General features: G+C 43.5%; 1 protein-coding gene across 2 annotated transcripts in view; it reads right to left on the minus strand.

Moving 5' to 3' along the window:
- Positions 1-340: 340 nt before the first annotated feature.
- PAFAH1B1 (platelet activating factor acetylhydrolase 1b regulatory subunit 1) overlaps positions 341-22,699 on the minus strand; it is a 28,775-nt gene continuing 6,416 nt past the window's right edge. For both annotated transcript variants that reach the window (XM_062615644.1, XM_062615643.1), the window contains exons 2-11: positions 13,826-14,037; positions 12,617-12,701; positions 10,446-10,520; positions 9,228-9,434; positions 7,228-7,396; positions 5,010-5,112; positions 4,000-4,228; positions 2,517-2,618; positions 1,759-1,915; positions 341-555 (exon numbers count right to left, since the gene is read on the minus strand). In XM_062615644.1, coding sequence (XP_062471628.1) covers positions 482-555; positions 1,759-1,915; positions 2,517-2,618; positions 4,000-4,228; positions 5,010-5,112; positions 7,228-7,396; positions 9,228-9,434; positions 10,446-10,520; positions 12,617-12,701; positions 13,826-13,857 — 1,233 coding nt within the window. In that variant the 5' untranslated portion in view covers positions 13,858-14,037 and the 3' untranslated portion in view covers positions 341-481. The remainder of the gene's footprint in view (positions 556-1,758; positions 1,916-2,516; positions 2,619-3,999; positions 4,229-5,009; positions 5,113-7,227; positions 7,397-9,227; positions 9,435-10,445; positions 10,521-12,616; positions 12,702-13,825; positions 14,038-22,699) is intronic.

Raw genomic sequence — 22,699 nt, forward strand, 5'->3', positions numbered from 1 at the left:
GATTCTGAATTGCAGCCTTATCTAGTATTCTTAGAGAAGATTTATTAAGCACACTTAAGTGATGTTACATAGATACACATTTCTGAAAGAGCCCTACAAAACTTTTCCCAAATGAGGTCACCAATTCAGGCACCAACAGACAGCAGAAAGAAAAACAGGTATAATTATCCGACATAGAACGACACTGTCAACTATTCAGTTAAGTGCCCTATTCCAATTATCCAACTTCTGCCTTCTTAGGTCTGATGTGACCAATGCCAGCCCATGTTCTTAAACCTATGGTACTTCTAGACAACGTATGTAAATTTACAGTATACAATTTGGATTCACCATGCATGAATACTTTGTGTGTAACATTTAATAAGCTCAATCTACATCCAGAATAATTTACATGAAAGGACAATATTTATTTAAACAGAGCTCAATGGGTAACCATGGTATCTGAGTGCATCCAGAGGAAAAGGGGGTCAATGTGAATCAATCAACGGCACTCCCACACTTTTACTGTTTGATCTACACTTCCAGTAACCACATACGGTGCCGTCTTGTGGAAATCTGTGAGGAAAGAAGAGCTTCCGTTAAGAGCAAATCCCAAACTTCCGTGCTTTCCACCCTCACTGAATGGCGCTGCCTTTCCAAAGCCATTACATCAGCTCCGAGGCTAAACTTCAAAGCTCATCGTGTCTGCAGTCCTGAAGGCAAATTCTCCCAGGCTATCGCTTTGGAAAGCATGAACACCGGCTGCCAGTTCACTTATAAAGGGGCTTTCATGGCAATCAAGATAAAGTCCAAAGCATCTCAACCTGACAAATCCTCAAACTACCAGAAGACAGAACTTCATGTGTTTATGTAAGAGACAGTCAGGAATCAGAAGCCAAGGAAGCTGACGTTTTCTCTTTGCTGCAGACAGCATGGGCTGTGAGCTCGGCTGTAAAAAACGCCGAGTGCTCCGTTTCTCAGGAGATCCCAAAATATTCCACATACACAAACCAGTTCTGGCCTGGGTCAGCTGACAGCACTGGGATGTTTACCAAGAGGCATCAAAGAGCCCAAGGCTCAGCCAAGCCCTCTGTACAGTGAGGCAGCCAATCCATGCTACCGGCTTAATGCTCTTCATAGCTTCTCCCTGCCCCTTCCTGCTCATCTGTCTCAGCAACTTGAGAGTGCAGTCACAGCCCTGCCTTCTGACGAGACCTGCAGTCTGACTGGGAAGCCTCAGCAGCCAAGCCCAGGTTCACTGCTAACCTAACCCTAGCTCTGCTGAAGCAGCTAGAAACTGCAGAGGAATACAGAGTAAAAAACAAGAGAGAAGACTCCACAGTAAAGCTAGCTTTGGTGAACAGGGAGGGCTTTGGTGGTTTTGCCTTTGTCAGGGAAGGGGAATTAATGTCCACCAAGACCTGGTACTCCCACCCAGGACTCCCCAGGACTTTCAAGTATATTTTGTGGCTCTGCTGCCTTTTTAATTCGACTCTGGGCAAGCAGTTGTGACACAGCACTCCCCAGATGCCTACCCCGGCAGTGGTGAGGGATTCCAGAACACCCTGGCAGTTAACGTCCAACGTGCAACCCTGGCAACAGAAGTGGAAAATCCAGCCCACTCAGAATTCCTATCTGCCCTTGATTAAAACACACACAGCACTAAATTCACTAGAACCAGCCACCAATGTCTAGCCTGGGGCTCAACTGCAGCTGGTGAAGACGCAGAGACATCTGTACCTCTGGACTTTGCAGTAGGCACTGCAGAGCAATACATACCCAAAGAGGTAACAAAGTGTTCGTGCGCATTGAGGGTTTTCATGCATCGCTTGTTCTTGAAGTCCCAGACACGGAGAGTCTTGTCATCAGCACAGCTCAAAATAAACTTGCCCCCCGAATGGAACAGAACGCCACGTACCCAGTTATCATGGCCCACCTGGTGCACAAGGAGAGAGCAGTGAGCAGGGGCGCGTTGTAAGGCCAAGCATTCCACAATTCCTGCCACGGCGCACTCAGCGGCACCTTGTCCTGCTCCTGCAAGGATGTCATTCTGCCTCCTAAAACCTCTTGGAACTCCAAGTTTATCTTCAGCTGCTATTCTTACATCTCTATCAGCACTACCAACAATACGAGTTCCTGTCCTTGGAGGCAAACAAACAGACGCCCTCATGTGATCCGCACGGATCCTGCTCCCCACCCCCAGCACCCTGGAATTCCCATGGGAATGCTGCTCATGCAGGGAACATGGCGTTTAACACAGGACAAAATGCAGACGATCACCAGCACCCTGCAGACAAACCAAGCTCCTCACGCCCAAACCACAGCACCCCTGTGTTTATACTGCGTGTTTTGAGATTCTTGGCATTTCTTAGCACCAAAAGCTGAAACAGAGAAGCTTTTAGAACTGTGCATTCCCAGTGTCTGTCTTCTATCAGGAACTCTGCCTTCTCTTGAAAACATCAACACGTACGACAACGCATTCATTAAATCTGGGTTTACATACACAGCTATGACCAGAAAAACACCAATGAACTTACAAGTGTCATAAGGCACATGCCAGTGCTAATATCCCACATCTTAATGGTCTTGTCTCTGGATCCAGACAGCAGAAAAGGCCCAGGCTTGCCACTCTTCTTAGTCTACAGGAAATCAGGGTTTAAGTTATGGCATATACGGGGCAGAGGGGAGAGGAGGCAGGAAGCAGATCCCTTCCGAGTGCTATTTCTTAGCAGCAAAACCAGATTTTACAACAGCTTACAGCTAACAAACACACAATCCCAAAGGTGAGAGTCATGAGCATTTTGTTACTAGAAGAAATAAACACAAAAAGAAGGGATTAAATAATCTGATAAAAGAAATGGTTGTATCCCCTGCTGATGCACCAAGCCAAATAACTGAGTGCACACTCGCCTACTGCAAGACATCCTCTTTTAATAGGAGACACAGCTGGAGACAGACACCTCAGGGCAGACGAGTGTGACACTAAGACAAACCTCTGGGTTCTCATTTGTCATAAAAAGAAATGAAGTTTAAGAGTTTTTGACAATTTCCCACTCTGAACTTATTTCTACCTGTAATCATGCACAGAATGAAATAAAGACCTAGTGCTCAGACCTGGCAGTGTTCAACTGTGAGGCTGGCATTAACTCCCTTCTAGCCCCCAGCTGAGCACCGTGCTGGGCTGCACCCTGCTGAAGAGCCAGCAGAGGGCACGGGAGACACCACTGCGAGAGCAAGTCAGCATCAGGAATGCAGGTTTAATTACTCCCAAATAAAAGACTATAAGGATCTTTTAAGGATGCAAGTAAAATCTGACTGAAGTAATCTGTAACATCCATCACCAGACAAGTCCCTGTCTGCAGTGTTACCTACTTGTGCCCTTGGGTACTTGTGTCCTTTTTGAGGAAGAGGACAAGGCAGAAATTGCAGTTAAATTCTAGTTCATTTCTTCTACATTTTATCATCCTTAGAAGGAAGTTTTTACTGACCTTTAGTAAGCCCTTCCTGAGGCTCACCAGAAGATGTATCTGTGATCACACAATCAGGGGTTTATTTCGGTTACAGAACGCTTTCTCCTGTCATTAACTTTGTACACTAGGACACAGCACTCAAAGCTTAATTCTACCACAACACACCCAAGGCAGTCCTCACTCGCTACTTCTCCCCACAACTTTCAATTGCTGAGCATCTTTATAATCATGTTATGCCAGATCACATTACTTTGCTAAAAGTATGTGGAGGTTGTCCTACTCTCAGCCATCTCTCCAAAGTTTGCTTTTGTTAGTGCACAGGTAGAGCCCTACTGCCAGAAAACACAAAAGCATGGATCCCATGATGCCGAGATGGGGGATTAACAGAACACCAAGCATACTCAGCAAAAGATACTGATACACCTGCTACACCTGCCAAGCACTTTGGGAACAAAGCTTAGTTACTCCAAATACTAGACAGTAGGTTCTATACAGAGCATAGTCAAAAATCTTACTGCATGTGCTTATCGAGCAGCAGCGGAAACATTACCTCCGATCCCGTAGCTTCTGATATGGTGGAGTATGAGCTCTCGGGAGCCCAGGAGATGCATTCTACCACGTGCTCGTGCTCTCGCAGCTCAGCTTTGCATTCCTTCGTCGCTACCACCCAAACACGCACTGTCTGGTCATTGGAACAACTGGCAATTAAGGTGCCATCCTGGTTAGGCCGCACCATGCGCACCCATTCTCTGTGACCCGTGAAAGTCTTCACACAGTAACTGTGCAAAAAGAGAAACAAAGAGTGACTCAATCAGCACTGCAGTAAAACCACTACACATGAAGCCTCTGAAGCGCAAGGTGTAATGCTAGTAATGCCTGACCTACTCTTAGGAGTTAAAAATACTGCAGGACGCACGTGCCCATCCTGGATGATGATGTACAAAGCCATAAAACAGTCAATGGAAAGGACATTGACATGAGGAGAAGTGACAGCTAAGAACTGGCAATTCCTTGTTAATGTAGAGAGCGGGAGGCTCGGGGGGAAACGAAGCTGACAGGCCAGCTTGCATTAACTAGGTATTTTAAGAACCAGCAGAGGTTTGCAGGTCATTCAGCCAGCCTCCATCTACACCTTCCAGCAAAGGGATGGATTAAACAACTGATGAATGAAACCAGCAAGACAAAAAAAAAAAATAAATAAATCAGGAGATGCCTTGATCTGTGCCAAGAAAAGTAACAGATTTCTCCTCCCTCTCATGCTCCATTTAAACTTGTGGTTAACCACTGAATTTACATTCCTACCTGCTCCTGAGTTATGGTTCTACCCGCATAGCTCCCAGAAAGATAAAGACAGTTTTAATTAGTCAGTATTAAACCTAAACCCTTGTGCTTCATGATTTATGGCAGAATCCTTGAGTGAATTACTCTAAAGGGCATGATACCATACCTCAATTCAAATAATGTTTGCTGACATTCAAGATTTATGTGGCCCATTTCCCACAAAGAGAGGTTTCTGCTTGTTTTGTTTAGGTGCTGACGTTTAGCCAGAAGAGCACTTACCCTGTTTGGACTTCCCACATTTTGATAGTTTTATCCCTTGAGGCAGAAACTATATGATCTCCATTGGGCATGATGGCTACCGAAGAAACATTATGATCATGACCTAAAAGCAACATAAAACCTTTATTAAGTGGTACTGTAATAGTTCTTACAGAGCACACAGGGCTTGGGCAAGAAACTACAGCAGCAGTTCATGTTTTACAGCATAATCTTTACCTATAAATTTGAGGCTTTATGAAATAATCATTTACATTTTTAGAAACCACGCAGTCCAGATACTGGGCATCCTTTAAAATGAAATGGGTTCAGAAACATCTTTAAAATGTTTTAAAATCAGACACCACTGCAAGCAACACTTGTACACTGTTAGAAAAGCCAGCAGTTTAGAAGAGGGAGCTGCTACACTGACCACTTTAAAGTGACCAATTAGCTCTGATTACAGTACGCTGATGCACTGTGCGCTGCTTGAAGGAAAACGGGTCCTCATGAGGGGCATGCCAGCCCTCACTGGAGCAGCCTAATGCTGAAAGGCTGAATGTTTCTAGACATCTGATACTAGGTTTTAACAAAGCGCTGTAGTGCACTGATTCAAGAACCAATTGTGTAGTCACAACAGTGACTTCTGCTGAGATCTGAGGGGAAGACAATCAGCACTTAGTCAGGAAAAAGGATCCGGATCACTTCCTTAAACACACTTCTTACAACCTCATCTATGTGGCTTCAGCTCCTGACTCTGCTCAGCCCACAAGCAACAGGACATAAAGGCATTTAACACACTCTGTAAAGACTGCTCATTTCCAGTACCACAAAAAATGGAAACGAACTTCCCAAAGTGGCAAAGAGCAGAATTCCCTGGTTTGATTTTTTACTATTCCCCAGAACAACCTGTGGGGTAGGGGCTGACAAGTCCAGTGCACAAGCTTGACTACAACACTTCATCTATAATTCATACACTTGACTTTCTTCAAGCTCTGCAATTGTCCCTACTTAAGTTGTCAGGATTAGAAATGAATCTCCTGAGATGAGCAGACAGAGTCTATATAACTTCTCAACAGATCAGAGGCATTAAATAGCCCCCTTTTCTTACCTGATGGGTTTTTTTCCCAAAGTTATAGCCAGTAAGGTCAATAGGAAGTTGCTTTTTTCTTTTACTGGCAACTACACTGCACCTTGCAGCCATGTACAACTGCACAACTCATTTCCATGTTTGCACTAAGAACTCAGAGCCCCTGCTGAGCTGCCACTAAAAAGCAACACAGCAGTGCTAAGTACCCGAGTGTCACACAATCCTAGTCCCAGTGTTGCATGGTACTTTACAACTCCTCACTGGGAAGCGACTTATTTTTTATTTCAAACCGATTGAAGTGATGTAACTGGAAACACACCTGAAGATAATTCACCCACCCTCATGTTCAACTTCCAGCTCAAACACACACATGCTGCATGTAGGCCAACCTCACCACCCAGTAGCACAGCTTTGTTTTCTCACTATCAGCCAACTGCAACGTCTGTTCTTCCTTTACAGGGGTGATCTGTGGTGGTCAAGGAACTATATGCACAAAAGTCAGCAGCTTTCCGTTTTCTTTGGGGTCTGCTTACTTTCAGAAGTCTCAAACATTCTCTATTCCTACTCACCACTTCTACAGGACAGTAGCAGCAAGACAAGCAGCTGTATAAAAATGCCTTTACATAAGTAGTTAGTGTCAATACTAGAATCTTGTAGTTGTGGTTGTTTTACTTTCCCGTTTTTCCTATGGGATTTGAGCCTAGTGCAAAGGGTGAAATGTGACCAGACCTGAAGCAAACTGCTGTGCAGTATATGCACAACACCCCTCACAACAAATGCTTCCTTCCTGAAGCAGTACAGCAGGGAAACAGAGGGGTGAAGAAGGTTAAGTTCCTACTGATTTGAAGGCATGGGTTTATTGTCTAGTAAGCATTTAATTCTTAGACTTAAATCCCTGTAACTGCCATTTCACTTCAACATCATCATGAGGTGTTTCCCAGAGCATTCCCATAGCAGACTAAAGATGTTATTTCATTCCATAGACACTAAGCATACACCTTATTTACAGAGCACTTAAAGCATCAGAATATCCCCCCTATTTCTCTTGGACAATTCTCTGCTTATAAGCCCCTTCCACATCAGCAGTTTTCCTGGATACAAAAAAAATTATTCACTTTACAGCCCTCTAAATCAATTCCCTTTGTGCCTTACCATGCATAGTTCTGATGCACTCAAAGCCCTGGAAATCCCATAGCTTAATGGTCATATCAGCAGAACAGGAGGCCAATAGTTTGCCAGTGTGGTCAAAGGAAATATCTTGCACAGAGTCTGTATGGCCCTTAAGGGTTCGTTCAAAGTCTCCTGTCTCATAATCCCACACCTGACAAGTGAACAGAAAATCCGTTAACAGCAACCCATTACTCTTTGTGGTCTCCAGCCTTACATTTGCACTCTGCAGGCCAGTCTGGCACCTTATTCAATAATTAATTGAGCAACAGACAAAGAGACAGCCCTAAAAATCATAACAGCATAGGAAAATACATTTATTTTTATGGGGTTTGGTTACTTATAAATTAACGGAATTCATGCACCTTGAAAACTGCTTTTCAACTAACTCAGAGCACTATAAACACAGCAGGGAAATCAGTTCCATTGTATATAAAAGTCTTAACACCCAATACCCTTAAAAATAAAGAAGATCAATTTGAAAACATTGGACAGAACAAATCCACTTTGTCCACTGGTTTTCTTCATCCCTGTCTCTGCTAGTTCCCCAGTGCCAGCAGAAAAGCCTGTTTTCAGTTGGTGGGGAAATCACATTCTGCCTAACTAAAGAGCAATATTCAGAAGGAGTTGGTTTAGGGATGATAATCCAAGCCACATTTGATATGCACATATTAGCAGATTACAGAATCTGTCAGTTTCAATAAACACTGCAGCTAATAACTGTGATAGCAGCAGGTCCCCATTCTCACCTCCTAATTCAGTCAGTCTTCTATCATTCAACTGCAAACAAAAGCCTTTGAAACAAAACAAGCTCCTACAGATTTTACTGTGCCTCTCTCAAGCACAGAATTAGAAATTTCATTTAAAATTATATCCTACACCCCCCCCAAAAAAAAACAAAGCATACACCACCAAAAAACATCCACCAAAAAGAATCCATCATTGTAAGAGATGGCAATCACTGGGAATGCAACAGTCAAACTCAAGGTTTGACTTTAAGAAGGAAATGAACCCAACGTATCCATAAGAGGGAGCAAACCCAAAGCTAATGAGGCTCCTCCAGTATCTCACAATCATGGAGCTGTGACTCTTTCAGCTGGCCCTGACTGCTTGAAAGCAGAGCCATCATTCCTCTATGCTCAAGTCTGCTGCAGAAACAATGGCTTAAAGCTTTCCATGAACTAGATCTGCCTGACGCCTTCTCCAACAGGGAGCCACCATTACAACTACTTGTGTTTTAAAACACACTGCTGGATGCACTACTCAACATTCTTCAGACCAGCACTCTTCCAAACAGTTTTCAAGCCAGCACAGAACAATAAGGACTATCCTTTATCAGGATAATTCCCTTTAATTGTGACATTCGAACAACAAAATGCGCAATCACGTTTTTATTGGATGCTAAAATGAGAAGCACTTGCCTGCTTTAACAAATCTCTTCATCCCACTATTGTACACTGCAATAAAAGCCTACGAAGACCCTTTCAAGTTACTGAGAGCCACAGGACTTCATGGGCATTTGCATTTCCCATTTAGAATAGTCTTCAGTTACAAATACAGCTGCACAACCACTTTAACCTGCTTTAAAGATAATCACTTCAGATGACTTGAGGCAAATGTCTTCCTCCTTCTCCTCCTGTCACCACTCGATACACTACTCCATTCCTCTTCTACCAAGCAGTCAAAATGCATTCTTTCCCCACTGACCCTTTATTTCTCCAGTCTCTAAATTTGCATTAGCTTAACTATTTTTTCCTCAAGTCAAAAGACAGTAAAACACTCCTGAAGATGTTAACTGGACCAGCATAAACCGGTGTAGATTATACAGGTCATAGCACTTAAAAGATCTGTCCCTGCTGAAGCTAAAGAAGAACCTGACACAATCAATCTTCCATCAGTACAATACACATCCAGCTTGAAGCACTGATGTTATGTACTACAGACCTCTGACTTGCTTATTTTCATCTTCAGTAGCAGACACATACCTTTATTGTGGCATCCTCTGAAGCAGAGACCATCACACTGAAAACTGGATGGAAAATTACTCGAGTGACAGGACTCCTGTGTCCACTCAACGCATACTTCTCTGGAGGACGAGGAATCCACTCTTTAGGGTCTCGTTTCTGACCTAGAGGTCCACCTGATGTAAATTCTTCCTTAGCTTCATTCAGCTTCGATTCTAGTTCCATTACCTAGGTTATGAATTTTAAAGAGCCTGTTCATTTCTAGTTTTGTATATGATCTAATTCATCTTCATTTATTAAGAATCCGGATACCACTGACTCCCAAACTCACAGTAAAGCAAAGATTGCACAGACCCAACCTGATTACCAGTGCTCACCAACACCAACAGTGCTGGTGTTTCTAACAATCAAACCTAAATTAATCATTTATTGTTTATTCTTTAGTAATTTAATCAATCATTTATTCTTCTCCAATTTCCCAAATATTTTGACAGGAAAGAAATTATCTACAAAGCCACGTTCACTCCGGTACTGTACAAATATGCTTGAGCTACTATTGTGACAACTACTGGAGGAGGTTAACAAAAAGGAATGCTACTACTGAGGGAATGTTTTGTGCCCAATACAGTTTGTATGTTAACCAACAGCAGAGAAACTGAAGGGGTAATAAAGCCTGAGATATATTAACCTTCAGAATAAAGAGGTCTTTATTGCTAGCACACTGATTTTATTTTTCTTTGCTTTTAACACACCCTAGATCTATTGAAGCATTACTAAAAAGAGTTTTGTACTGTCCACTTGCTGTAGAATCACTTGCTCTGATGCACCAGAGTTAATGCTTTCTTCCCTTTAATGTAATGGCCAAAGACAAGGGGCAGCACAGGTTTTTACCATCTCTCTAAAGAGTGAAGCCTTCTGGGGACAGCTATTCAATCTTTTACAAGCTGCCTTAAGGCACCTCTTGCCTTTCCCGTTTCAGAAGCGGCACATGCAATCCATCCACTGAAGACAAGACATTTTTATAAGGAAACTGAGAGGCTAACTCTGCTAGCACAGACAAAACATTTTCTATAGCATGGGTTTAGGTATTTTCCCTACTCAAGGGAAATGCATCTTCAAGGCATCATTTGCTAAACCCTGCGTTTGTCTGATCAGGAAACACGTAACATTCTGCTCAGTGATGCACATTCACTTTCAGTATAACCTTTATATAAGTAAATCCATCAGATCTCTACTTACCTTCTTTTGTAATCTTATAACAGATGTCCATTTTTTTTCCAGAAGCCCAGCATACTTCTTATCTAGCTCTTCATTCTGAGAGAAGCAGCATTTGAATAAATCAGTAAATTCTAGTTCTAAAGCCTGCAGAAGTGTTTCTTCAAAGGCAACATAAACAGCCCATTTTAATAAAAAGGCTATAATGAGTTTTACTAGTGAAACAGGAGAGCCATGCTTCAAATTTTAATAGCTACAATTTACATACATAGAAATGGAGAAGATAATTTAAAATACAATTTTTAATTAAAAATACTGCAGCAGTGATGCAAGGGTCTGCAATATCACATCAGAAAACTAGGACTGAACTGTGTCATCTGTGCTGGTTTCTAGCTTCATTACTTGAAAGCTTCTGAAGAGCTCTGCATAGCTGAGAATGGTGAATATTTGCTTAAATAAAACCAACTTGGTTACAGTTAACCTCAAATTGCCACTACTATCACATTATTTTGTGCTACCTTCTCAAAGACAACAGAGAATAACAATGCCATGGCTTATCTCATAGAAGCTCTGAGCACTGGCTACCTTGGTCAGAGACCAGCTGTTAACTGACTACTTCAGGGTATTTGTAAAAGCTGGAGTTATCTGCAGGAATAATCAATACAGACCTGAAATCCCTCCTTGCAGAGCTACACTTGAACCCCTTCACTTTACTGACATCATTTCTGACTTGTGTCGTTTTAGTATAATCCACCCAATTCAGATTTTCTTCCAAGAAACTCATGTGGAACTTCAGTAACTGCATCTCTTAGGTCCCCTGGGGGCAGCTAGCCTATTTAGGTTGCCTTTTTAACCTTTGGGAAGGGAAGACTTAATGAGGCTGATAGATAAGGCCGAGAAGGGAATGGTATGAGGATTTTCAATTATAAGTAAGGTATTTCAATTTGTCATTTCTACTTATTTATTAGATACTGGGAGCAGACTGGAGAAATTAAGTCAAACTTCAACCAAACATTTTGGAAAAAGAACAATGCAAGATCTGTAATAAAGTAAAGGCACGGATTTATCCACAGCCAAGCACACAAGTTTACTACTCAATCCAGCTGTATCCAGAGAAACCCAAACTCAGATGAAGTGCACACCTCCTCTGTGCTAGTAAGCGGCAAGTATAAAATGAATCATCAGTTACAAAGGCAAATCAATAGAATTAAGTTGGAAGAAAGGACTGGTCCAAATCACTAGAATCTGTACAGTCTAACAACAGAGCTGCTCACCAGAGCCAACCACCTCACACTGGCTATCTGAGCTTGCTCTTCTACTATCCAGTTAATCAACCGGTATGCCACAGTCTGAGGCAGTGAGTTAACTACTGACCCCATTCCAATCACAAAATAGACTTCCACCCATTTGCTCTGTACAATAAAGGAGGGGACAAAAGCAGTCCTGTTTTGTCTTCCTGTTTCTTAAACATCACAAGCGGAGACAGTCCCCAAAGCTGCCCACCCTTACATCTGCTTACAAGGGAAGAACCTTCAGTTTTCTAATTCTGGACTGCAGAAAGTTTATGCTTTTATGCAGGATTCTGATAAGAACAACAAGAGTTGAGGAAATGAGTTACAGGGAGGGGAGGATGGACACAACAACAGGAAACAAATCAAATGTGTTAAAATTAGACACATTCTTCCAAATATTAAGTACAGAATAGTTCAGGCTGGAAAGGAGCACATGAGAGATACTCCAGTCCTGTATGGAGATGCCGGAGTTAGGCCAGTGAAGGGCCACGTCCTTCTTTCATATCATCTATCACCTTCCTTACACATTTACGTTGCCTTTTGCTAGCTTTGATTCCTGGCGCCTTCCACCTTGAAGCACCTAGGCCCTCTTAGGACTTGGATCCTTAAAACGCCATTACAGGAAACGCTCAGCATTGTACAGATGAGTAGTAGGCAGACAAACAAAAACAAGATTAAAAACATGCCTCAGTCACGAGCTGCAGATAAAGGTGAGAGTTTTGCTCATAAACTGTGGAGTCATCCAGTGATGATGATTAAATTTTATGGCCAGGCAATAAGCTGTGAGTGTATCACCTCCAGTTCTGAAACTGCATGAGCTAACAGGCACATAATAGACATGCATGCCATAAAATTAAGCACTCTTTACTTAAAAGACAGATGAAGAATCTGGTTTGAACTCACCACATCTAACTCAGCCTCCTTTTTGAAAACCGAATATGCCTCTTCATAGCCATTGGACCGAAGGTAGTCTGCTATTGCTCGATTTCTGAAAGACAGGGGACAGCACGTTGAGCCACAGCAAGAGCAGGCTGGTTTGGACTTTGCTGCTGTATAAAAGGCACAACGGACACCGCACTCTCCAGTGCAGTACAGCACCAGGACTGTCAGCTTTGTTAAAGCCCAAGCAAATCTTACAAATACATTTGGCAAACAGACTTTGCTCCAAGATGTCAATAGCAGGATACAAGTTTTATTTCAGGTTTGGGGCTACCTTTCCCTTTGAAGTTATCACACACTGGAGCAGCATGAATACACTGATCAATCTGTATGGTACACAAAAGCCATAGCAAATACAAAAACAACAACCACATCTACATATTAAAGCTGTGGCTTTATCTTTGAAGGAAAACTAATTTGGGCAGAAAGGTTTAGGGTACAAAATTTTACTTCAGTTAAGCTTGAATAAAATGCTTGGTTTGAGGGAGCAAATCTTAGCTTTCTTTTTCAGAATACAGTAACTTCTAGTTACATCGCAGGAAAGGACCTGTGAGCAAATATACACATACCTCACCTGTAAATATACACATATATACCTACACTACAAATATTTAAGTAAACTGATACTTTTTAAGAACACAAAAATCGGGTGGTCACCTACCCAAGAAAATGAATACCTTTTGGTAGCTGAAGCAAGCAGCAATGACTTTTTCTTCTGAAAAGAATCTGCTTTTCACATAAAAATTCTTCCTGTGTCACTGGATTCTCCTTCCTCACCTTTTACATGTTCCATCTCTCCTCACACATACGACTCTAAACACAACTCTGCATTCAAGTACAAATGCCTCCCCATAAAGGATGGATGCTAAGCCAGAGTACTGCCTCCTCATCAGACCTCTGAAGTAAATCCCAAGGGGGATCTCTGGTCACTTCCCCATTTCCATGCAGAACAGCTCATGCTTCCATCTCCCTTTAACACATGCACTCTAGGAAGATTCTACATGAAAAAACTTCAGAGGATTGCTAAAATCTGTAATAAGAGTGAATAAACTACAATACATGGTACTTGACTGGCAGGTGAGCAGAGCCACCCTTCAATCTATTTGGAAACAAAAGCTAGTATTTAAAGTTTAATGGAAACATGGCACAAACTCAGAAATAGTGATTCCTTACAATTCATCTCGTTGCCTTTGTGACAGCACCATTGTGGCTGCGATGACAGGTTAATGTGATTCAGCAGCGGCTGCCTCCTCGAGATCTGAAGTCTCGGGAACCCTGGATCCACAATTCAGTCTGCCACAGAGTGGCTTAAATCAAAAGTAGTTTTCCAGACGTGAAACCCAACAGGAAATCCGGAGACATTCAACACAGAAGATTCAATCCATCTAGAAGGAAGAGAAAGAGACGCCATTAATTTCCTTTAAGTCCCTCTGGACTGACGTGATCTCTGCACTCGGACTGCACCAGTGCTCTGGACAAGGCAAAGCGACTGGAATTGTAAATGCAAATTCATTTTATTACTGTGGATTATGCCCTTACTGCACACCTCCCACCTGGATGAGCAGCCTGGAGCCACTTGTACACTTTCTTTATTCCCCCTCTTCCCATCATTACTCCCTCAAGAAACAGGGAGCTGAAAGAGGCATTCTCAGCCATAGCCTAGTCCTAGTTTGTAGGCAATTCCATGTATGTTCTTGTGACGAGAACAACTTGGGCCTACTGTAAACAGCCTACAATTTGCCCTCACTACTCCTGTCAAAGAGCTCCCCCTCCAAATCCTCTACCCTTATGCTTGGACTCTTATCTTCTGTAGGTTTATCTCTTCAAGCTAAACCCAGCAAGGCTCATTCAGCTCATTTTCAACGCAGACAAGGGATCAGACAACGCTCTCCTGTATCTCTCCAGCTTTGGGCGAGAGTTTAAGGAAAGCTAAGAACATTCCAGAAAGGGCCTATGGAAGATGCCATGGCACACCTGAGGTCATAGCCAGCAGCACCACAGCACACTCAGTTTGTCGCTCCAGCTCCTTCATGAGCTCATTCATTTCTTGTCTAAAAGCCGATACTTGCACCTTCTCGGTCAGGGGCTCACCCCATTTACCTACAGTTCACCTCCGATCTCACCCATACTTGGGGCACAGCGAATTTGTAAGCAGCTCTCCAATCTCATCAGCGTAGCACAATTATCACAGGGCAGTTGCCACAAGCCTGTTACTTCAGCTGGGGCCAACACTGACTGAATCACCACACATGGGACACTGCAAGCTAGTTCAGATACAGCTGAAGTTCAACATATTCAAGTCCATCCAAATCTTGCCTTTAACAAATGACTTTTCCCCCCAACACCACTTAGTATCTTATTATTCAGCAACATGAACTTCAGTGTTCCTTGAGTACCATCTACTCCAACTGGACAGTTTGACCCATCCCCAAAATCATCTTGGCATCACTGCCTTTTCATTTCTGCGCTGCAGGAACTCTGTTAGGATTATGAAACCATAAAACCTGGTCATGAGAACTGCTGAAGATGGCGTTTCTGGCATACCTGGCCAGAGTCTGCATGTAACACATAATTTACTCAAGCTGTTCAGCAAGTCTGACCAACCAGCTCTTAGCAGTGAAGTAAACTGCACACAGCAACACATACAGACTTAGGAGATGGCATGTGGTTTGTAAACCTCCTACAACTGCTTCAGGAAACGTGTCCCCACTGCCTCTCCGCAGGACACAGGTACCAGGTTCGCTACGAAAGCTGGAGAACCATTTTGGTAAGGAGCTTGTTTTAAACAGAAGCCTTTCTTACATGAAAAGAAATGCAGAAAATACCAGGCTTGTATCATTAATGTCTACTTATCCATCACAGGGGATCAGGAGCTTGTTTCTAAACCTCTCTAGGCTCTTCTGTCTGCTTCCAAATAAGCTTAAGCAGCAAGTTGCTCGTATTTCGCTCTGCTGCTGGATTTCCCTCCTGGAGTGCTGTGCACACCAAAACACTGCTCTGCACGCCGGCCAGGACAGGAGAGCTCCAACAGGCAGCACACCATCATGTAATTAGTCTGACCTCTTCCCTAATAGCTATTTTGGAAACAAGTCACTGCAAACCGATAGCGCAGGCTGCATCCTTTCAGAGGCCGGAGCAAACACTCCACTTACTCTTGTCCCATAGTTTGCTTCCTGACAAGCAGACACACAGCTGGTTTCACCCTGTTCACTTCACAGTAGGTGTATCCCATACCAATCAATGGAAATGTGGTTAATATAGAAAAAAAAACATTCACCGAGCAGAAGAAGTGCCCTCTAGAGGGCAATGCTGCTGTACATGCAAGTACTGAGAAACAGGCCTATAATGGCTGAATCTCTGCCCTTCAGTATGAACATAGCAACGCCTTGGGTAGCGACAAACACTGTGGAGAAGAACAGAACAAGGCACTGCTTCATCCAAAGCAGCACTGGCTGAAGCACTGCACAGCAGAACACAGAGACACCAACTCCCCAAATCTGCCTGTAGTGCTACCACAGTGAGCATCCCGAACTGAAAATCAGAAGGCGCGTTTTGCGTTATGAATTACCATCACACAGGGAATGCCTTGTAAATCCAGCACCAGTGCAGGAACTCCAGTAAAAAAAACACACTGCAATATTCTGTCAGTTTTGACACTGCATCTTTTGTAGTGTCCACTTGCAGCAGAACCCCTTGCACACAGGTCATCTACTTAGAATGGCTTTTTTCCTCCTCTAACGCAAAGTAACCCCAAGCTTCTCCTGTATACCCCCAATACTACAGCCTGCTCCCTCGCTCTAATTCCGAGTTGTTATTCAGGAACAGATCTTAGCACTAGATAAAATCCAGCAGCTACAAGGCAAAGCAGCTCTTTGTGCTGTTAGCAAATTCCAGCTGACCCACAATAAGTTACCAATCAACTGATCTACAGCACCTCGCTGCTCTGAGAAGTGTCTGTTCCAAGCACCCTGCTCAGTGTTCCTGACTTCTGAACTACAAAGGCACCCGAACACAGGCCGAGTATCTTCAGGGCAGCCTCCTTCATACACACACTTTGACAAAGACAAAACAAAATGAATGAAAACAAGCAAAGAGAAAAGAAAACCTGACAAAACCCACAAACCAACCACCCAAGCACAAACACCCAAACCCAGAAAGCCCCAAAGGACCCGACTTTAATTATACCTCTGTGCCACTTCAGAAACAACAGAGAACAGAGGAATATCATCCATGTGTGTTGCTGCTCCTCAGCTGGGGAAGGTTTGGTGACATACAGAACTCAGTGGAGCAAGACTAACCAGTCCTCCTCCAGGCCTATCAAGGGGTAGAGTCACCCCTGTGTGCCACACACCCGCAAACAGCCTCAGTAATGAGAGGAAGCAAGTGTTCAAAGAGAACCCTTGGGAAGAAGCCACGGAGACACCACCTGTACACTGCACCCCACCTGAAACTGTCAATACCAGCGGCTCCCTGGGAACAAGGTATCAAGGCAGAGCCACGTCTTCCCTTCACAAAAAGATATCTTCGTAGGAACATTTTAATTTGGTCTGTATTAAGTACAGAAAAAAGATGAACTTGCACAGAGCCATCCATGGAGTAACAGCTACCAATTAAAACGGGACATGCCTTGTACTGCTAGGCCCACTCTACACTCAAGCAGTTGTAGTTTCTAACTGAAGATTCAATAGTCACATATCTACGAGGGCTGAGTGCAAACCTCTGCACTGTGTACAGGCTCCCAGTGCTCTCAGCACCATCGCTTGTCTTTTCAGCAGTTTAAAACTGGGAGCTAGCCCCAGCTGAACACACAGCACGGGAACAGGAATGACACAGGACCATCGCCTCTCCCTGCTCCAGCAGGACAACTGCTCAGCTCTCCAGAGTAGTGGAGGAGAACCACAGACGTTACCTGCTCCAGGCCAGGTCAGCCACTTCTTCATGAAACACAAACCAATCGAGAGCTGTGTGTAACATCCTCCTCAGCCCCACTATCAGCAGTGTATCCTCAACACACAACTGCATCTCACCTCGACTGCTAGCTTCTCCACCTAGCTAAAGACCAGCTTTACACTTAGGACTGCTAAAAATCTCAGTAATAAGGATAAAAGATCTAATTCCATCCTTAGGTGTGCTGCAGGGATGAAGGGGGCACTCTTTAAGCATCATCTTTAAGAAGAAATATTTAAAAGGACAGCTATGAATCAACACAGGTCACATTTTTTCCCTACATGAGCTTCTAGAGCATACAGAGCTATCGATAAAGCTGACGACTCCAAGTCTCCTCACTTCCCTGAACTGGGAGTCAGAGATTCCCTGGCTTCACCACTCATGGCCTGGGCCCCACTGTGCTCACAGCAGGACTCACCCACACTTCTCCCAGGACACATCTATTGCAACTGGGGTGGCTCAGTGGCTCGCGATGCTGCCTGACACGCATCCGGAGATGGTCCCACCCTGGCAGTGACTCAACACGTAGCTGCCTTGTGCTGTTGGCTCCTGTCGAGGCACCCAGCTGGGGCTGGCTGCACACCTGAAGCAGACACCCCAGATCTGACAACTGCACAGGAACCACCCCCTTCCCAGTAACTTCAGGAGAGAGACCTGCTAGCCATCCCTAAGATGCACAAGCAGCAAATGAACCGGGTTCAGCTGTGTGTGTTAGCTCTGAGGCAGCTGTACAGCTCGGAACTCAGCTTTCATTCTGGACACTTGCCCGCTTTGCTAGGCAAGGTTTTACAATACCTACACAAACATCAAGCAGTGACATACAGTGAGCAGAGCTATTCCAAGTTCATCAGGAATCAGTATTCCCTGCAGACATGTGTAGGCTCTAACCAGATTTTAAGTCACATCAATAAAGCCGCAGAGAGTAATGCAGGGAAAGGTCTTTACAAGTTTCAGAAGTTCAGTTTTACAGGCTTCCTTCACAGCCTAGATTTACTTAAGTAATCACTGTGATGACTTAAACCAGGGCTCCCATCATCAAGAAAATCCTCCTCAGCACCACAATGGAAGTCGGTCTCACCACTGGTACTCCAGGCTCAAAATCTTTATCAGCCTGGTAATTCCAGTCCTGAAGCCTACAGACACATTTGCTTACTGGCTACTAGCAAGAACAGTCAATCAGCCTTAAAACCTTCTTAACCAGTTTTCCCATCTCCCGTAATTCCCACAGGCACATTCCTCCCTCCTTATTTTATGTTTTCTCTCTTATCCTTTGAATTTCTATGAGTTAGAGCAAGAAAATCAGTTTCAACATCACTCCTTGGTTCACAACACTGGTGGCAGCAGCAGCAGCAAGCAAGTAAATGCACCAGCACCACCCCAGGTTCACCCTGCTGCTGTCTGGTGACCCCACAACCACCACTGGCCATCTGTTATTGCAGATCTCGGGATACACGCTCAGAGCTCCTCCAGGAACTCAAACCCAAATTAATTCGATTCCTGCACTTTTAATGCCGGTTGCTTAGGCTCCGTAAACAGCCTTCCCACAGAAACACAAGCTCTGCGCACTCAACACGTAACTGTAACTCATCACAGCCAAAATTAGAAGATGCATGGCATGAATTACAGAGCAAATGTATGAGCAGATACAGAACAGACCAACACCGTTCAGCTCTGAAGGCTTTTCAGAGCTGTGCACTGCTTTAGGAACAGTACATTTTGCCTTTTACAGAATCCTAATACTTGCATGAACTCAACTACAAGACCATTTGTTTTCTAAGTGTTATTAGGGAAAAAAAAAAAGGTATTTAATAATATTCTACAAGAATGCTTCTTGGAAGGAGACAAACATGAGATCAGGTTCTCAGACTGCCTGGTTAGGCACACTTAATATTGAGCCAGTGTTAAAAGGCATATAGGCCATCCCAACACAAGAAAACACATCTGGGTTCACATTCTGAAATCAGAGGTTTAGATTGCTCACATTTAGCTTCTAATTCAAATCCTGATTTGCCACCAACTGTAATTCCAAAAAAGAGCCTTGAGTCCAGGTACCTGCTACCAATTTCCAAGCTGTTTCTCTAACACATTCTACTGGTTTTAAAAGAGGTTTCACCTGAAAGAAAACTCCCTACATTCTCTTCGGAGTTTGTTAATGTATCTTTTAATCCTACCTCAGTTAGCTTCCTCTCTTCAGGCCATTTTTCAGTCCCAGGGAAGGGCAAGTCACTTCTGTGGTTGCAGAGACCAAAGCCACCAAAGACTGAACTGATATCATCACAATTTATTTCCGCAACGCTTTGAAGCTGGGATGATCCATTTACGCATTAGTAACATACAAAGTCTTGTTGCATCTCCTCTTGCTACACACTGGCTCATCAGAGCTTTACAAGGCTTTTCAATGGTGTATCTTGTTTCATAACATATTAACAAGAGAACAAAGCGGGTACTTGCGAGTATTTGCACAGAATTAGAGCTGCAGCCTTTTATGGCAGCACTAGATTAACTTAATTGTTCTCTTTCACCTGTAGATTACACCTCTAAATTCCAGCAAGTTATAAGCAAGTACATAAAAACACTTCCCTTTAATCTAGACTAATTTTTAATGGTCTGATTTTGCCTTAACGCAGCAGGCAGAAAGCTGCTTTATCAAACTCAGAACAGGACAACTCTTCCCACAAATGTGCTCTAGAAACAGACTCCATAGTACGGAGTCACCATTGAAATACGAACCAGAAGTGAAGTAACATCCGTATTTCCTTGGCATAAAAGCCATGACCCGAAAAAGCTTCTTAGAAACCTGTCTCTATCTGTTGATAGGAAAGAAAGAGGCAAGAAACAAAACACCCAATTCCTCTCCCCCTCCACGTCGCCCGCAGTGACAGCAGAAAATCCCTGGGACCAGCCTGTTCTTACCATGTGGCAAACACGCCTCACCCTAGAGAATGTCAGGGCCCATCACCAGCTGAGCCGGTTGGGATGAGGCCGGGACACAAGGAAGAGCCTCATTACTGACCCAGGCTAATCTTTTTTCCACTTTTCAGCCTACATCAGTGAAGCTCACTGAGGGATCAGGGAAAAGTGAGCCCCAACAGCTATCGTATTCTGCAAAAACACAACAGAAGCCAATCTGATCTGAATTACAACTCTGAGCCTCGGTTTTAATTCACATGTTTAGTAAGCCTGTTATTCTGCAATTAAGTCATAAAATGCCCATAGGTCTCAAGCACAACTGCTTTGCCAAGTGTATCAGTGCAGTATTATATACATAATACAGCTTTTGTGCCATGTTTGGTCACATTTTGCAGTAAGTTACCAAAAATATTTCCCATTTTCAAGGTTTTCCAAAGCAAACACAACCCTTGAAACATCCTCTGCTTGCGTTCCCATCCAGCTCACCTACATAACAGGGTAATTGAATTGACTTTGCTCAAAACCTGATACTGTAGTTTACTTCTGAAAACACTTCAACAATAAATCCCTGGGGAGCCAGAAGGTGATCTGCAGCAGATCAGAGTGCCTGTGTTCCAAAGGCTTGGAATGCCGGCTGTAATTACAGCTACAAAATCAAGCAAAGACATGTCATAGAGATGCTGTAACACAGGATCAAGTGAACTACCCCCTGCTGCACGTTCCCTAAATACAGGCATTCCTGTCCTCATCAGAGCTGTGCGTTCTGAAATACACTCATATGCCCCTCTACTCTTCCATATTATTTCAAGTCATAATCACTGTGTCACACATCACCGGCGGTCACTACCTCCCTTCAGGACTGTGAAACAAGACATTTCTGGTCTTGTTACCTCCCAGGCACCACCAACGGGTGACTTTTCAACACATTTAGACCAAGTTTCTAGGAAAATACTTTTTTAGGGGAAAATTAATTCAATCTTGAGCTTTATCCTCCCTCTATCACATCAGGTTTGCCATTCTGATGGACGCATGACACAATTTACTCTCAGGCACAGTCACTATGTATCACTTTATTGCCTTTAAGCTTCTTCAGGTCAGAGCTCAAGTTTGCAGTCCACATGCAGACTTTGACAGGAAAGCAAAAACATCCCTCTTGCCACCTGCCTGCCCAGTGCTGGCTGAAAGCAAGGTAAATCTAACTGCCAGTAAACGAACCACCCGGGCAAAGCACGCTGCAGCAGAAACCTTTAAAACATGTGAAAAGGTTTTGGACATGGAACTCTTCCTGTTGCTGTTTAGTATGCTGTGATAGTGATACAACAGCAAGGAATCGTGTCACAAAATTACTTTAAAATTCGTATTAATCCCCAGTGGGTTTGCACTGAACTTCACTGGAGTCCTGAAGGACGTTTTGGTCAGAGATGGGTCAATGAAATTGGGAAGGAGAGCAGAACAGGACCAAGGCAGAGGGGAGCAGGAGGGTGAGTGAGTGATACAGGAGGCTTTTTAGAGGGCTACAAGCTGCTCCCCTAAACCTGTTCAGAGAAAGGCACAATGCACATCACTGCTTCTCTGCATGACTTCAGCAAGGTTAGTTTCAAAATCATGTTTGCTAGGTCAACCACCACATACAACACTGCATTTAAGCTGCTTTCAGCCACCAAGAGCTCATGTACTCAGAGCAGTTTCTTACAGGTGGCCAGCAGGCACACAGGGCATCAGAACTTCATTCTTTTCAGTTCTTCCCCCATACTTCTCTGGCTTGAAGAATGAAGTTGTAGACTTACAACTGTAAAGGAAGTCATAGGACTATATCCAGATTTAAACTATTTCAGCTATTAAACTGCCTGCTCTATTGGAAATGGGATGTTAAAAATTACTGTGGATTATATTTATATATGAAAAACATCTGAAGGAACATCTGCATTAAAGGTTTAGACAGAAGGTCAAAACCACAAAGAAACCCAAACATTCAGGCAGAACTTCCACTCTTCAAATCACGAGAGCATCCCATCAGTCCTTGAGCCACATTAAAGCTTGCTGTCTGAAAATGACTTCATTTGACAAGTGAGAAGGAAAAAAACCCAGACCAACCCTCCATCCCAACTGTCATACCCACATCTCACCCTATGGCAGGGAACAGAGTTGAATCCTTCATGACCCCCCTATCAAAAGTAATGAAACCAGGGT

This window comes from Pezoporus occidentalis, unplaced genomic scaffold (genome assembly GCF_034315485.1).
Source record: "Pezoporus occidentalis ecotype Australia unplaced genomic scaffold, CSIRO_AGI_Poc_V1 ctg183, whole genome shotgun sequence".
Lineage (NCBI taxonomy): Eukaryota > Metazoa > Chordata > Aves > Psittaciformes > Psittacidae > Pezoporus > Pezoporus occidentalis.